Genomic DNA, 15,531 nt, shown 5'->3' with positions numbered 1-15,531 from the left:
AAATATGGAAAGCATAGAGCTTGCAGTAGAAGCGATTTCCTTCACCGTATCGAGGATGAAGCAGTGTTCACAACTCTTAAAGGTGCGTGTTTTAGAGCCCATTTTCACCGTAACAGACCTTTTTGCTCCGAATGATCGGTCCTGCCATATCCCGGATATTGACCATTCCTGTAGACACGTTAAATAAGATTAGTGACAGACCACAATCTTTTTTAACCCCCCTTATTGATAGTGATTTCTTCAGTTTAATTAGTGTAAACTTCTATTATTATTTTTTGTTCTTGTATAAGCTTTTTATCGCTTCAATAAGATGTACAGGACGTACAGCTTTAGTCATTATATACCACCGTTTCCTTCTGCTCATACTTTCAAAAGATGAAAATTATGTGTCTCTCTGTATTGGTTTCTCGTCGTTTCTCTAAAATTCTTATTGTGGTAAAAGTTTAATCATTTCATTAACAGCCTTTCCAGACTTCACTTTGTCCATGTAATAGCACAGTCTCTGTTACAGTTTTTATACGGCTATAAATTATTTCTGTAAATACTATATACGCCGACTTTCGGAGACAAAGTATTCTATAGTTTTTACAGTCGTTTCTTTGGCTTTTAAAAAAGACTAGTATCACGTCTGAAATTTTCCAAATGTTCAGTGTATTCCACCAGTGAACACATTCATTTTTCTTCCATTACGATCATAATTACTGGTTCCAGTAGAGTTTTTTTCCTGGTCCTTTTGTGTTTATTTCCCTCTCTTTCCTAATAATTCCCATCTTGCGTTGCACACTGGGTAACCTTTAGTTTTTTTCATGCTTTCTGTCTTACTGCTATAACACAAAACTGCTAATAAAGACTTATGGCGAACTTCGTTTTGAAAGTTCTATTTAGCTTACCAAGATCACTTCAGGTCATTTCTACATTATTTATTTCCTGTGCTGTCTACCCAGTCTCAGTATCAGAAGGTATTATTAGTAATAGATTCTATTAGTATCTGTTTTCAAGACTTAGAAAATCGAAAACATGACCCCTAGGTTTCAGCACGATTTTAGGCGAAAGAAAGTGTTTTCAGACTTGAGCCAAAGCACTATTTCTGGGACTGTGCGATAGCAGAGGTGAAATTTGGTGCAGTGGTTGGTGGTGAATGCCCCTTATCATCTGTAAATGGCTTAAGGTTATCAGTCCTATGCACCCCAACTCGCAGATGTGAAAGTAGGTTTCCCCGTAAGCTAGTAATGAAATCAGAAGCAACGAAGCGTTAGTATTGATGTGCACTGTGTTACATACCAGCCGTGACACATATAACAGTGGCATTAATTCCACCAGTACAAACTTTTTGTATCGTCACTCTCGATGTGCAAGATTCTGAGCGCATCCTCTGGTTAATTACAGCGCTCGTGCCATACCGTAGAGACCCCTGAAGTGTCCTTCATACAAATAGTTGGACGATCATTAATACAATACCAGGAGCGTGGTTGAAGGCTTGCAAAAATGCTGCAAATGAATTTGAATTGTTCGTTTTGTTCATGATGGAGTACCATTGCTCTGTAGCGGAAACTCGGCATGGAAATGAAATGCTTGTCTGTAACAGACCAGGGCAGTCTCTAGATACAATCCTGCACCCGACAGAACATCAATGCTTCCGACAGAGATTCCACCTATTGTGGATGTTCGCGTCCGCGCTAGTGCCAGCCGGTTGTGTTTGTTTTATTATTAGACGCAGACAGCGCTGCGTACGGCACTGATATACGAAAGAGCTGAAATTTCAAACCTAGATAAATTTTATCTTTGTCGGTCGCGCTGTGCGGGACCGTATTTTGCGCAACAAATCATCTACACTGCAACTGTGATCTGATGCGTGTTATGTTTCTACTGCTCCATGTGATATAGGCGCTTAGTCGTTTTAGAACGTTTATATCCTACGGGCTCGGGCATTATGTCACCTATCCTTAATGTACGTGGACGTAAACCGTGGAAATAAGCTTCAAATAGCTGTCGAAGATTGATGTAACTATTTTCAGTAGTTGGTGCCCCACAGCCTGCAGACATTTATCGAACCCATGTTGGACCTATGGCAGCTGCTCTAAAAATCATTACTGCTACTAATTTCGATTGTTTCTAGCCACCATTAGGCACTTGGTTACAAACGTAAACAGGCGTTCGTAAAAATACAACGATCAAAAGTTGTACACCTTACAGTATCTTATAAAGAACTTAAAAGACGTAAACAATTATTGTGTACGGATGGACGTTTACATTATGTTCCAATTCGTTCTGCCTCCTGCCAAAAACTAGATCTCGACTACTGAACTCAATGTATTACAATTTAAACATTGTTCAGACTATCCATAAAGTTATACACTGCGTCCAACCTTTCAAGAGTTGAAAAATGTCACATTCGAACCACGACTGACACCTCACAAACAACTGTACTTCGATTTAATTATAAGTCAGAGACCTTATGTGTCAATACCGCTATCAATCGAAGGTACTAAAGTGTCACACTAGCGTAAGTTCTCTGTTTGTAAAGACGCATATTTTACAAGTATAGATTAGGAATATCATTATATTACCCTTCTCACTTGTGATCAAATTAATTGTTGTGTTAATATCTGCGCATAGTTCCTGTCAACAAAACCTAACACCACGTAGTACGTCATGAATGGAAAGTTCATGTGTGCTCTTACGTTGTTCTGTATGAAATAACCGTTGGTCTCTTCATTAGCTGTAGGTTCTATGCACAAAAAATTGCCGTACGTGCTTCATGTACTGATCAGAAGTAATGATCTGCTCGTAAAACGTCGGTCCAGTTATTCGTGTTGCACTAACTGCACACCACGCCCTGTTTTCACATCGTGCAGAAGCTCTTGATGAGCCTTATGAGGCGGCGATTGTTTTACTAGTTCATCTACGGCGATAAATTCAGTCATGTCTCATCAGAAAAAAGAGCATTTCAGGACTGGCATCTCCATCATGCGCAGACTGCAGTAGCGACGTTGAAGAGCCATGTCTCAATTAGCCAGTCGATGAACGGCCGTTATCTTATGAATTTTCATTTTCTTACTTTGTTAACAGCTCCTTGATCGGGTTCTGCTGAGAGCATTTGCTCTGACGGGAAAAAAAAATCGAAACATAGTTAATGTGGAGTAACGAAATTTCGGGAATACGTTTGTCTAGGGAACATATTTAAGTAATTTAGATTGGAAGATCACAGCATGATGTAAGCGCGAGGTAAGCTATTGCAAACGTGACCGCCAGATTATTCAGTTGTTCTCGTGACAGATGTCAGTTTGTGGGATGGAGTGCTTTACTTGTTGCACTTGGTCCAGCAGTACAGGGGCGGTTAATGATGTATGAGAATCTACATCAACATCAACATGGATACTCTGCAAATCACATTCAAGTGCCTAGCGGAGAGTTCATCGAACCACCTTCACAATTCTCTATTATTCCAATCTCGTATAGCGCGCGGAAAGAACAAACACCTTTATCTTTCCGTACGAGCTCTGATTTCCCTTATTTTATCATGGTGATCCTTTCTCCCTATGTAGGTCGGTGTCAACGAAATATTTACACATTCGGAGGAGAAAGTTGGCGATTGGAATTTCGTGAGAAGATTCCTTCGTAACGAACAACGCCTTTCTTTTAATGTTGTCCAGCCCAAATCCTGTATCATTTCAGCGACACTCTCTCCCATATTTTGCGATAATACAAAACGTGCTGCCCTCCTTTGAACTTTTTCGATATACACCGTCAGTCCTATCTGGTAAGGATCCCACACTGCGCAGCAGTATTCTAAAAGAGGACGGACAAGCGTGGTGTAGGCAGTTTCCTTAGTAAATATGTTACGTTTTCTAAGTGTCTTACCAGTAAAACGCAGTCTTTGGTTAGCCTTCCGCACAACATTTTCTGTGTATTCCTTCTAATTTAAGTTGTTTATAATTGTAATATTTAGTTGAATTTACGACTTTTAGATTAGACTGATTTATCGTGTAACCGAAGTTTAATGGATTCCTTTTAGGACTCCTGTGGATAACCTCACACTTTTCGTTATTTAGAGTCAATTGCCACTTTTCCCACCATTCAGATATTTTTTCTAAATCGTTTTGCACTTTGTTTTGATCTTCTGATGACTTTATTTGTCGATAAACGACAGCGTCATCTGCAAACAACCGGGGACGGCTGCACAGATTGTCTCCCAAATCTTTTATATAGATAAGGAACAGCAAAGGGTCTATAACACTACCTTGGGGAACGCCTGAAATCACTTCTGTTTTACTCGATGTCTTTCCGTCAATTACTACGAACTGTGACCTCTCTGACAGGAAATCACAAATCCAGTCACATAACTGAGACGATATTCCATAAGCACGCAATTTCACTACGAACCGCTTGTGTGGTACATTGTCAAAAGCCTTCCGGAAATCGAGAAATACGGAATCGATCTGAAATACCTTGTAAATAGCAGTCGACACTTCATGCGAATAAAGAGCTAGTTGTGTTTCACAAGAACGATGTTTCCTAAACCCATGTTGACTGTGTGTCAATAGACCGTTTGCTTCGAGGTAATTCATAATGTTCGAACACAATATATGTTCCAGAATCCTGCTGCATATCGACGTTAATGATATGGGTCTGTAATTAAGTGGATTACTGCCACGACCTTTCTTCAATATTGGTGTGACCTGTGCAACTTTCCAGTCTTGGGCACCGATCTTTCGTCGAGCGAGCGGTTGGATATGATTGTTAAGTATGGAGCTAATGCATCAGCATACTCTGAAAGGATCTTAATTGCTATACAGTCTGGACCAGAAGACTTGCTTCACAACTCCGAGTACATTTACTTCTACGTTACTCATGTTGCTGTTCTTGATTCGAATTCTGGTATATTTACTTAGTTTTCCTTTGTGAAGGCATTTCGGAAGGCTGTCTTTAGTAACTTTGCTTTGGCAGCACTTTCATCGATAGTATCTCCATTCCTATCGCGCAGAGAAGGCATTGATTGTTTCTTGCCGCTAACGTACTTCACATGCGACCAGAATTTCTTTGGATTTTCTGCCAGGTTTCGAGACAAAGTTTCGTTGTGGAAATTATTATAAGCATCTCGCATTGAAGTCCGCGCTAAATTTCGAGCTTCTGTAAAAGATCGCCAATCTTGGGAATTTTGCGTTAGTTTAAATTTAGCATGTTTGCTTCGTTGTTTTTGCAACAGTGTTCTGACCCGTTTTGTGTACCAAGGAGGAACAGCTCCGTCGTTTGTTAATTTATTTGGTATAAATCTCTCAATTGCCGCCGATATTTTTTCTTTGAATTCAAGCCACATCTGGGCTATACTTATATTATTAATTTCGAAGGAATGGAGATTGTCTCTCAGGAAGACGTCAAGTGAATTTCTTTCTTTTTTTAATAGGTATATTTTTCGTTTATTTTTGGAGGATTTGGCGTTACAATATTCATTCTGGCTACGACAACCCTGTATTCACTAATCCCTGTATCAGTTTTGATGCTCGTTATTAACTCAGCATTATTTGTTGCAAAGAGGTCAAGTCTGTTTTCACAACCGTTTACTATTCGCGTGGGCTGATGAACCAGTTGCTCGAAATAATTTTCAGAGAATGCGTTTAGCACAATGTCGGATGATGTTTTTTTTATGCGTGCCTCCCGAATTAAACATGTATTTTCGCCAACATATCGAGGGTAAATTAAAGTCGCCACCAACTATAATCGTAAGAGTCGGGTACGTGTTTGAGATCAAACTCAAGTTTTCCTTGAACCTTTCAGCAACTGGTCATCTGAATTGGAAGGTCGGTAAAATGATCCAATTTTTATGTTATTCCGGTTGCCAGCAATGACCTCTGTCCATAGTAATTCACAAGAACTATCTACTATAATTTCGCGACAAATAAACTGCTTCTAACAGCAACAAACACGCCACCGCCAACCGTGTTCAGCCTATGCTATCGGAACACCGTTAGGTTCTTCGCAAAAATTTCGGCTGAGCTTATATCCGGCTTTAGCCAACTTTCAGTGCGTATAACGATTTGAGCATCAATGCTTTCTATTAGCGCTTGGAGCTCTGGTACTTCCCCAACACAGCTACGACAATTTACAACTGTTATACTGATGGTTCCTGTATCTACGTTCTTCCTGTGTTCGGCCTGCTCCCTTTGTGACTGAAGCCCTTCTTGTGTTTTCGCGAGACCCTCTAACCTAAAAAAACCGCCCAGTCCACGCCACACAGGCCGGCCGCTGTGGCTGAGCGTTCTAGGCGCTTCAGTCCGGAACCGCGCCACTGCTCGGTCGCAGGTTCGAATCCTGCCTCGGGCATGGATGTGTGTGATGTCCTTAGGCTAGTTAGGTTGAAGTAGTTCTAATTTCTATGGGACTGATGACCTCAGATGTTAAGTCCCATAGTGCTCAGAGCCATTTGAACCACGCCACACGGCCCCTAGTACCCGTTTAGCCGCCTCCTGCGTGTAGTGGACACCTGACCTATTCAGCGGAACCCGAAACCCATCCACCCTTTAACGCAAGTCGAAGAATCTGCAGCCTACACGGTCGCAGAACCGTCTGAGCCTCTGATTCTGACCCTCCAGTCGGCTCTGTACCAGAGGTCTGCAACCGGCCCTGCTGCAAATGGCCAGCTCTGCTTTCATCTTGCAAGCAAGACTGGCAGCCTTTACCACTTCTGTTAGCCGCTCGAAACCAGAGAGAATCTCTTCTGATCCAAAGTGACACACATCGTTGGCACCGTCGTGAGGAACCACCTGCAGTTGGCTGCACCCTGTGCTCTTCATGGCATCAGGGAGGACCCGTTCCACATTTGGAATGTCCCTTCTTGGCAGCCATGCCCCTAAGAGGCGTCATAACGCGCCTAACGTTGGACCACCCAATTACCAATAATCCCACCCTCTGTGATTGTTCGGATCTTGCAGACTGAGAGATTTCCTCTGAAAAAGGACAGGCGACAGCATATGTCTCAGCGACAGTGTCAGCCACAGACAGCACCTGGAACCTGTTTGTCAGACAAACCGGAGAGGTCTTTCGCCACCTACTACGCCCCAGGGCGACCTCCCACCAGACCTCAGTCCGAGCAGTAACTATGCTGGCCACCGGTAAGGACCGATCGGAGGACTCGGAGTTGCTGGACGTCCGTTGGATCCTCACGGCCGGCCCACAACAGTGGTGCCCATCCATTGCAGCCTCAAGCTGTGCGACCGAAGCCATCACAGCCTGAAGCCGACAGGGAAGTGTCACCAACTCGGCTCGCATCCGCACACAACAGTCGCAGTCTCTGTCCACACTAAAGACCGTGGAAAACTTAACTATGCAGATAAACGGACTATCGGCGCGTGCTGAGCAGACCCTGACGAAAACGCAGGAACAGTGTCTAATAAATTAGATTAATACGCAGAGATTCAAAAACCCAACTACCGAAGCCCTCAGGTAAACTAAATAATTCGCGTCTGATTAGGAACTTGTAATATATGACAAAATCGGTTTACTTTCCGACGCAAACGAAAACGCGAGAACTGTGGCTATTGGATATTAAATAAATACGCAGAAACTCTAAAAACTAAACTATTTTACACAGAGTAGGCGAAGGAACTTGCCCCCCTTCTTGCAGCGGTGTACCGTAGGTCTCTAGAAGAGCGTAGCGTTCCAAAGGATGGGAAAAGGGCACAGGTCATCCCCGTTTTCAAGAAGGGACGTCGAGCAGATGTGCAGAACTATAGACCTATATCTCTAACGTCGATCAGTTGTAGAATTTTGGAACACGTATTATGTTCGAGTGTAATGACTTTTCTGGAGACTAGAAATCTACCCTGTAGGAATCAGCATGGGTTTCGAAAAAGATGGTCGTGTGAAACCCAGCTCGCGCTATTCGTCCACGAGACTCAGAGGGCCATAGACACGGGTTCACAGGTAGATGCCGTGTTTCTTGACTTCCGCAAGGCGTTCGATACTGTTCCCCACAGTCGTTTAATGAAGAAAGTAAGAGCATATGGACTATCAGACCAATTGTGTGATTGGATTGAAGAGTTCCTAGATAACAGAACGCAGCATGTCATTCTCAATGGAGAGAAGTCTTCCGAAGTAAGAGTGATTTCAGGTGTGCCGCAGGGCAGTGTCATAGGACCGTTGCTATTCACAATATACATAAATGACCTTGTGGATGACATCGGAAGTTCACTGAGGCTTTTTGCAGATGATGCTGTGGTGTATCGAGAGGTTGTAGCGATGGAGGATTGTGCTGAAATGCAGAAGGATCTGCAGCGAATTGACGCATAGTGCAGGGAATGGCAATTGAATCTCAATGTAGACAAGTGTAATGTTCTGCGAATACATAGAAAGAAAGATCCCTTACCATTTAGCTACAAAATAACAGGTCAGCAACTGGAAGCAGTTAATTCCATAAATTATCTGGGAGTACGCATTAGGAGTGATTTAAAATGGAATGACCACATAAAATTAATCGTCGGTAAAGCAGATGCCAAACTGAGATTGATTGGAAGAATCCTAAGGAAATGCAATCCGAAAACAAAGGAAGTGGGTTACAATACACTTGTTCGCCCACTGCTTGAATACTGCTCACCGGTATGGGATCCGTACCAGATAGGATTGATGGAGGAGATAGAGCGGAACCAACGGAGAGCAGCGCGCTTCGTTACAGGATCATTTAGTAACCGCGAAAGCGTTAGGGATATGATAGATAAACTCCAGTGGAAGACTCTGCAGGAGAGACGCTCAGCAGCTCGGTATGGGCTTTTGTTAAAGTTTCGGGAACATACCTTCACCGAAGAGTCAAGCAGTATATTGCTCCCTCCCACGTATATCTCGCAAAGAGACCATGAGGATAAAATCAGAGAGATTAGAACCCACACAGAAGCATACCGACGATCCTTCTTTCCACGAACAGTACGAGAGTGGAATAGAAGGGAGAACCGTTAGAGGTACTCAGGGTACCCTCCGCCACACACCGTCCGGTGGCTTGCGGAGTAAGGATGTAGATGTAGATTAAAGCACACGGATGATATTATAAAATTCGCTCTTGGTTAGGAACTCGTAAAAGTCAGAAAATCGGTGACGTCCCTGTTGCTGCTTGTATCTCGGCCGGCTACTACTGCCCGACTGCGAATTACGCTGGAGTTGTGATGATGTCCCATATGTGCTCGACGGGAGACAGATTTGGTGATCGAGAAGGCCAAGGGAACATGTCGGCTTTCTGGAGAGCATGCTGCGTTACAAAAACAGTATATGGGCAAGCTTTATCCTTTTGGGAAACACCGTCTGGAATGCTGTTCATGAATGGCAGCACATCAGATCGAATAACCAGATTGACGTGCAGATTAGCAAGGGTCCGTGGGATAACCACTAAAGTGCTCCTACTGTCATAAGAAATCGTCCTCCAGACCGTAACACCAGGTGTAGGTCCAGTTTGTCTAGCACGAAGACAGATCGGTTGCAGTCCCTCGACTGGCCTGCTTCTAACACACACGGCCATTACTGGCACCGAGTCGGCTTTTATCAGAAAACACAACAGATCTCCACCCTGGCCTCCAATGAGCTCTCCCTTGAGACCACAGAAGTCTCAAATGGCCGTTGTTTGGCGCCACTGGAATGCACGTTAGAGGGCGCATGGCTCGGAGCTGTCCTTGAAGTAACCTGTTTCTAACAGTTCGTTCTGTCGCTATGGTACCAGCTGCTGCTCAAATTGCTGCTGCAGATGCAGTACGATGCGCCGGAGCCATACGCCGAACACGATGGCCTTCCCTCTCGGCAGTGCTACGTGGCCATCCGAAGCCCGATCGTCTTGCGGCCGTACATTCCCGTGACCACAACTGCCTGGAGTCATGTACAGTAGCTATATTCCTGCCAAGTCTTTCTGCAGTATCGCAGAAGGAACATCCAACTTATCGTAGCCATATTACACGACCTGGTTTAACGTCAGTGCGGTGGATATTTGTGGCCTTCAAGGCGTTCTTCACCAGCATCATCTCAGCGGAGATAACCAACGCTCACGACTGTTACAGCGTGTATTTGAAGCGAACCTGATTTAGTGCTACTAATACCACTGTTACGCGACTGGCGCAAAATTTGAATAGACATCAACTTTCAGATGTAGAAACACGCCGCCGCGCGGGATTAGCCGAACGGTCTAGGCGCTGCACTCATGGACTGTGCGGCTGGTCCCGGCGAAGGTTCGAGTCTTCCCTCGGGCATGGGTGTGTGTGTTTGTCCTTAGGATAATTTAGGTTAAGTAGTGTGTAAGCTTAGGGACTGATGACCTTAGCAGTTAAGTCTCATAAGATTTCACACACATTTTTTTTTTTTTTTTAGAAACACGCCTGGCAACTTTCGTTTATGTCGCCCAACTCCTTGTTGGAGTTGCGATCAGTTTTTTCGTCAGTGTATGTTATATCATTTTATCTAGCCTGTCCTTAAGTATAGTATTTGAGAACTTCCATTTTATCTAGCCTGTCCTTAAGTATAGTATTTGACAACTTCCAGAATGAGATTTTCACTCTGCAGCGGAGTGTGCGCTGATATGAAACTTCCTGACAAAAAAATGGTTCAAATGGCTCTGAGCACTATGGGACTTAATGTCTGAGGTCATCAGTCCCCTAGAACTTAGAACTACTTAAACCTAAGTAACCTAATTACATCACACACATCCATGCCCGAGGCAGGATTCGAACCTGCGACCGTAGCGGTCGCGCGGTTCCACACTGAAGCACCTACAACCGCTCGGCAACTCCGGCCGGCAAACTTCCTGACAGATTAAAACTGTGTGCTGGACCGAGACTCGAACTCGGGACTTTGCGTTTCGCGGGCAAGTGCTCTACTAACCGAGCTACCCAAGTACGACTCACGGCTTCAAATCTGCCAGTACGTCGTCTTATACCTTCCAAACTTCGCAGAAGCTCTTCTGCAAACCTTGCAGAACTAGCACTCCTGGAAGAAAGGATATTGCGGAGACATGGCTTAGCCACAGACTAGGGGATGTTTGCAGGATAAGATTTTCACTCAGCAGCGGAGTGTGCGCTGGTATGAAACTTCCTGACAGATTAAAACTGTGTGTCAGACCGAGCTTCGAACTCGGGACTTTGCCAGACGAGGTACTGGTAGATTTGAAGCTCTGAGGACGGGTCGTGAGTCTTGCTTGGGTAGCTCGGTTGGTAGAGCACTTGCCCGCGAAAGGGAAAGTCCCGAGTTCGAGTCTCGCTCTGGCACAGTTTTAATCTGTCAGGAAGTTTCATTTGACAGCTTGTTCACCCCGGTTACAAAACGGGCCCAGTAGCGTGGTTCTGTTTCCGCGAGGGCGAGACACGTGGGGGAACGCAGACAGCTGCGTGTCGGGCGACGGTGGTCGCTTTAAGGCAGGCAGGCTCGCCTGGTGTATTAGTGGGGGAAGCCAGGCAGCGGCGCCGATCGCTGGGCTTCGGCGCCTCCCGCCCGGCCGCCGCGACGCCACCTGTGCGTGTGGCAGTGGCTGCAGTGGCGACGAAGGCTGCAGCCGCTAGCAGGTAGTCGGTAGAAAGCAGCCGCAGCATGGCTGTCCACACACAGCCTCCCGTCACGTTGGGGGGCCGGGTGGTGCGCTTCCGTATCCCGCAGGAGCCTCGCCGCCTCCGGAAGTGTGTCTCGGTGAGTGGCTGCCTGCCTCTGCCGTCTTATTCCCTCCCCTGACGTCCCCTCTCACGTGACGTCACGTCACGTCACGTCACGTCACTCGTGTTCCCTACATCCTGCGGAAGGGGTTGTCTGGGATACGGAACACGGTAGTGGATGTACGAGGGTCACTCCAAACGTTTTCATTCTGCATGTGTGAAAGTTTTACATTGTGCAAATACATCCTTCCCACTTGTTTTCAAACTTAGTTCAAACTGTCCCCGTGAGTGGCGTCGTCACAACATGTCTTCAAGATGGCTGCTACACTTGACGTTCGTCAGAAGGAACGTTCTGTCATAGAATTCCTGTGCTGTGAAAACGAGACAGTGGGAAACATCCACAAGAGGTTGAAAAAGGTGTACGGAGATGCTGCTGTCGATCGCAGTACAGTTAGTCGGTGGGCAAGCAGGTTACGTGATGAAAGCTGGCACGGCAATATTGAGGATTGTCCTCGCAGCAGCAGCAGGCCTCGTACTGCACACGCTCCAGACAATTTGCAGGGAGGTAACGAATTGGTGACTGCTGACAGACGCATCACAGTGAACGAATTGTCACGCTAAGTTGGGGTAGGGGAAGGAAGTGTTTGCAGAATGCTGAAAGTGGAAAAAATTAATGCAGCGAACTTTTGGAACAGTACGAGAATGGTGGAGATGAATTTCTTGGAAGAACTGTGGTAAGTGATGAAACATGGCTCCATCATTTTTCACCACAGACGAAGAGGCAATAAATGGAGTGGCATCATGCAAATTCACCCAAGGGGGAAAAAAAATTCAAAACCACACCTTCTGCTGGAAAAGTTTTGGCTACGGTGTTTCTCGATTCCGAAGGACTCTTGCTTGTGGACATCATGCCAAGTGGAACCACCATAAATTCTGATGCATATGTGACGACACTGAAGAAACTTCAACATCGGCAAAAGCAGGATGTTTTGCTGTTGCACGACAATGCACGGCCACATGTCAGTCAAAAAAAACACGCGCCTTACGGTCCTGACCTGGCTCCATGCGACTATCATCTCTTTGGAAAACTGAAAGACTCTCTTCGTGGAACAACGTTTGAAGATGATGAGTCCCTTGTGCACGCTACCAAACAGTGACTCCAACAGGTTGATCCAAAATTTTACCGTGCGGGTATACAGGCGCTGGTTCCAAGATGGCGTAAGGCAGTTGAGAGGGATGGAAATTATGTGAAGAAAAATATTGTTCCTAAAGGACGTATCTACACACTGTAAAACTTTCAAACATGTAGAATAAAAGATGGATTTTAAAAACATATAGTGTGCATTTCTTTTGAAGTGATCTTCGTCCATGTGACTTAAGTGTAGTATGATGGAACAACAGGGCTGTCAGCCCTTTAGCTTACCTGTAAATCCTGAGAAAAAAAGGGGGGGGAGGCCAGAATTGCGGTAATGGTAGGTACAAGACGTTTGCAATTCAATCCATATCAGCATTTCCATCTTCTACCGATCAGAATCACAGTTGTAGTATCACTGTCGCCAGCGTAGTGTCTTGTAACATAAGGAAGAAAGAGCACATGTGTTGTGGTACAAGCTCATCAGCAGTAGTTCTCTTGCAGTCAAGATCGGTGATCTTGCAGTTACAGACTTCTGTCTCAGTGCTCTGATCGCTGTGCATTCTCGTGGCGTGAGACGATTGCACCGGCTCTGCGATCGAACTGCAAACGCCAAACTGGAGTGTGAGTCAGTGGAGTGAGAGTGAATCTGTGATGCCCTCCGGCCGGTGGCGGCGGCCTCAGTGCTTGCTGTCGAGATGGCGTTGGCGGCAGGTTTCTTGTCGGTGTGTCTCTGGACCCTCTGGTGGTAGGCGCGCTTGACCCAGCGCCTACTATCGATCTTCACGCTACGTCTTTGCCGACTCGTGTGCTGGAGACAGCTTACGCACAGTGGTGAAAAATGTTCACCACCACAACTGCAGAAAAGTAACAGAATTTCCTTGTATTTCCGCAAATTAATTTCTTTGTACATCGCGAAGTCTCTCGTAGTTGCAACTGAAGTAGGTGTAAGATAACAGACCAGTGCGTGTGTCGGATTGGCCAGTTAAAAGAATGCGACTCTCGCTGATTGAAGTAGAGCATTGCTTTCAAATTCAAAATATTCAACTTATCGTAACTTTACATAAATGAAATATTTTTTGGACCGCATTGATAGTTGCTTTTGGCGGTATGCAACTAGTGGGCGGCGTGTTGGAGGAAGGACTGTTAATATTTTTAAAAATATCGTTAATCCGATACATCGATATTTAAAAAAATATCATTACTGGATCTCGATACACAGAAAAAGCGTCGATATATCGGTGGAGAAAGATACCGACGTTGCTGCTTACAAAAATATCGGCTGCAAATCGTAAAGACATAGCTGTATATTTTAGTATTGGTTTATTATTAGATATTCTGCCGCGACTGCTACGGTCGCAGGTTCGAATCCTGCCTCGGGCATGGATGTGTGTGATGTCCTTAGGTTAGTTAGGTTTAAGTAGTTCTAAGTTCTAGGGGACTGATGACCACAGAAGTTAAGTCCCATAGTGCTCAGAGCCATAGATATTCTGCACATCAGCAAGCTAGCAGCCTGCCTATCCTCCTTCCAGCAAGAACTTAAACGAAAACAATGCACTTTCGCGCTTGGCGATAACCACTTTGTTGACAAAGGTAATTGTGTGTGAGTGGCACAATAAAAGGTGTCCAATTGGTCCATCGTTCGGTTTCGTCCGGAAGACCTCATGTCGCCTTCCCTGTTTTCATTTCTGTCGACGCCAGCGACCTAACAATTGTAGTGGTGAAGCTAAACGCCACAATTTCTGTTCGCACCACCAAACGCCGATTACGTCAGCGTTTCCCTCACACGTCTCCGCCTAACGCAAAGACAATTTCGGCATTCAGATTTTGTTCGTAATTTTCAGCAACTGTTTTCAAATAATGTCGATGTGAAGAAATAGCACACTACTTGCGTTAAAAATAGTTTTTTTAACGAAACTGGTGTGTTATTTCTCCACATTGGAAATCTTATTTCATTCACACCGACACTTCCCAGAGAAATCGGACTACTTCTTTTGCGCCAGGCATACTAGCCTCACACAGTCAGAGAGAAAGATTAGACGTGTTGAAAGCTCAAAAAGTAGTAAGACTCCTTCACACAGTGAAAGTAAAACTATTTTCTACTACAGTTTAAAAAGAACAACTTCAGATACGTACCCAAAATTGTGAAAAAATATAATATAATATAAAAGTATCGGCACGCGAGATTGCCGTTTTGATATCGACATATTGGGTTAGAAAATATCGCCGATATATACCGATATTTTCGGAAAGGTATCGATATTCTATGAACAGCCCTAGTTGGAGACTCCTGGCTTACAACGTAACATTGCGTTGTAGAACATGTCGAGTCGTACAACCCGATATAACACCCTTACAGTCCATGAAGTCGGGGAAACTACCACAAATTGGTCTACAAAAACCATACAAGCTGCAGCGCATGCGCGGTCTGCGCGTTATTCAGTTTTCCCGCTCTCTGTACGCAAATTGTTGGTCCTAGAGAAAAACTGAATATGATCTCTTTCGTAAGAAATTAACGTAGTTTCATTCTGTACTGGAATACACTTCCGAATGAGCGCGCAGCTTTCGAGTTATTGTTTGCAAGAAGATTTCGACAAAATTTCTAGTTGTTGGCAGCTAGCTCTAAATGTAGAAAAATGTAAGTTAATGCGAGTGGATGGGAAAAGGAAACCCCCAATGTTCCGATACGGCATTAGTTGTGTCCTGCTTGACAAAGTCACGTCGTTTGTATATCTGGCCGTAACGTTGCTAAACGATGTGAAATGCGACGAGAATGTGAGGGTTGCAGTAGGA

The 15,531-nt window shown here is 44.7% G+C and overlaps 1 protein-coding gene across 3 annotated transcripts in view; it reads left to right on the top strand.

The window, feature by feature from the left end:
• Positions 1 to 15,531, top strand: part of LOC126418503 (TBC1 domain family member 4) — an 885,912-nt gene that overhangs the window by 508,317 nt on the left and 362,064 nt on the right. Inside the window, exon 1 of one of the 3 annotated variants that reach the window (XM_050085292.1) lies at positions 11,508 to 11,643. The exons of the other annotated variants lie outside the window; for them this stretch is intronic. Coding sequence (XP_049941249.1) covers positions 11,548 to 11,643 — 96 coding nt within the window. The 5' untranslated portion in view covers positions 11,508 to 11,547. Of the gene's footprint in view, positions 1 to 11,507; positions 11,644 to 15,531 lie in introns of those variants that run through there. 3 annotated transcript variants of the gene reach the window in all.

This window comes from Schistocerca serialis, chromosome 9 (assembly GCF_023864345.2).
Source record: "Schistocerca serialis cubense isolate TAMUIC-IGC-003099 chromosome 9, iqSchSeri2.2, whole genome shotgun sequence".
NCBI classification, from domain to species: Eukaryota; Metazoa; Arthropoda; class Insecta; order Orthoptera; family Acrididae; genus Schistocerca; species Schistocerca serialis.
The sequence above is the reverse complement of the archived record's forward strand: the minus strand, read 5'-3'. Positions and strand labels throughout refer to the sequence as shown.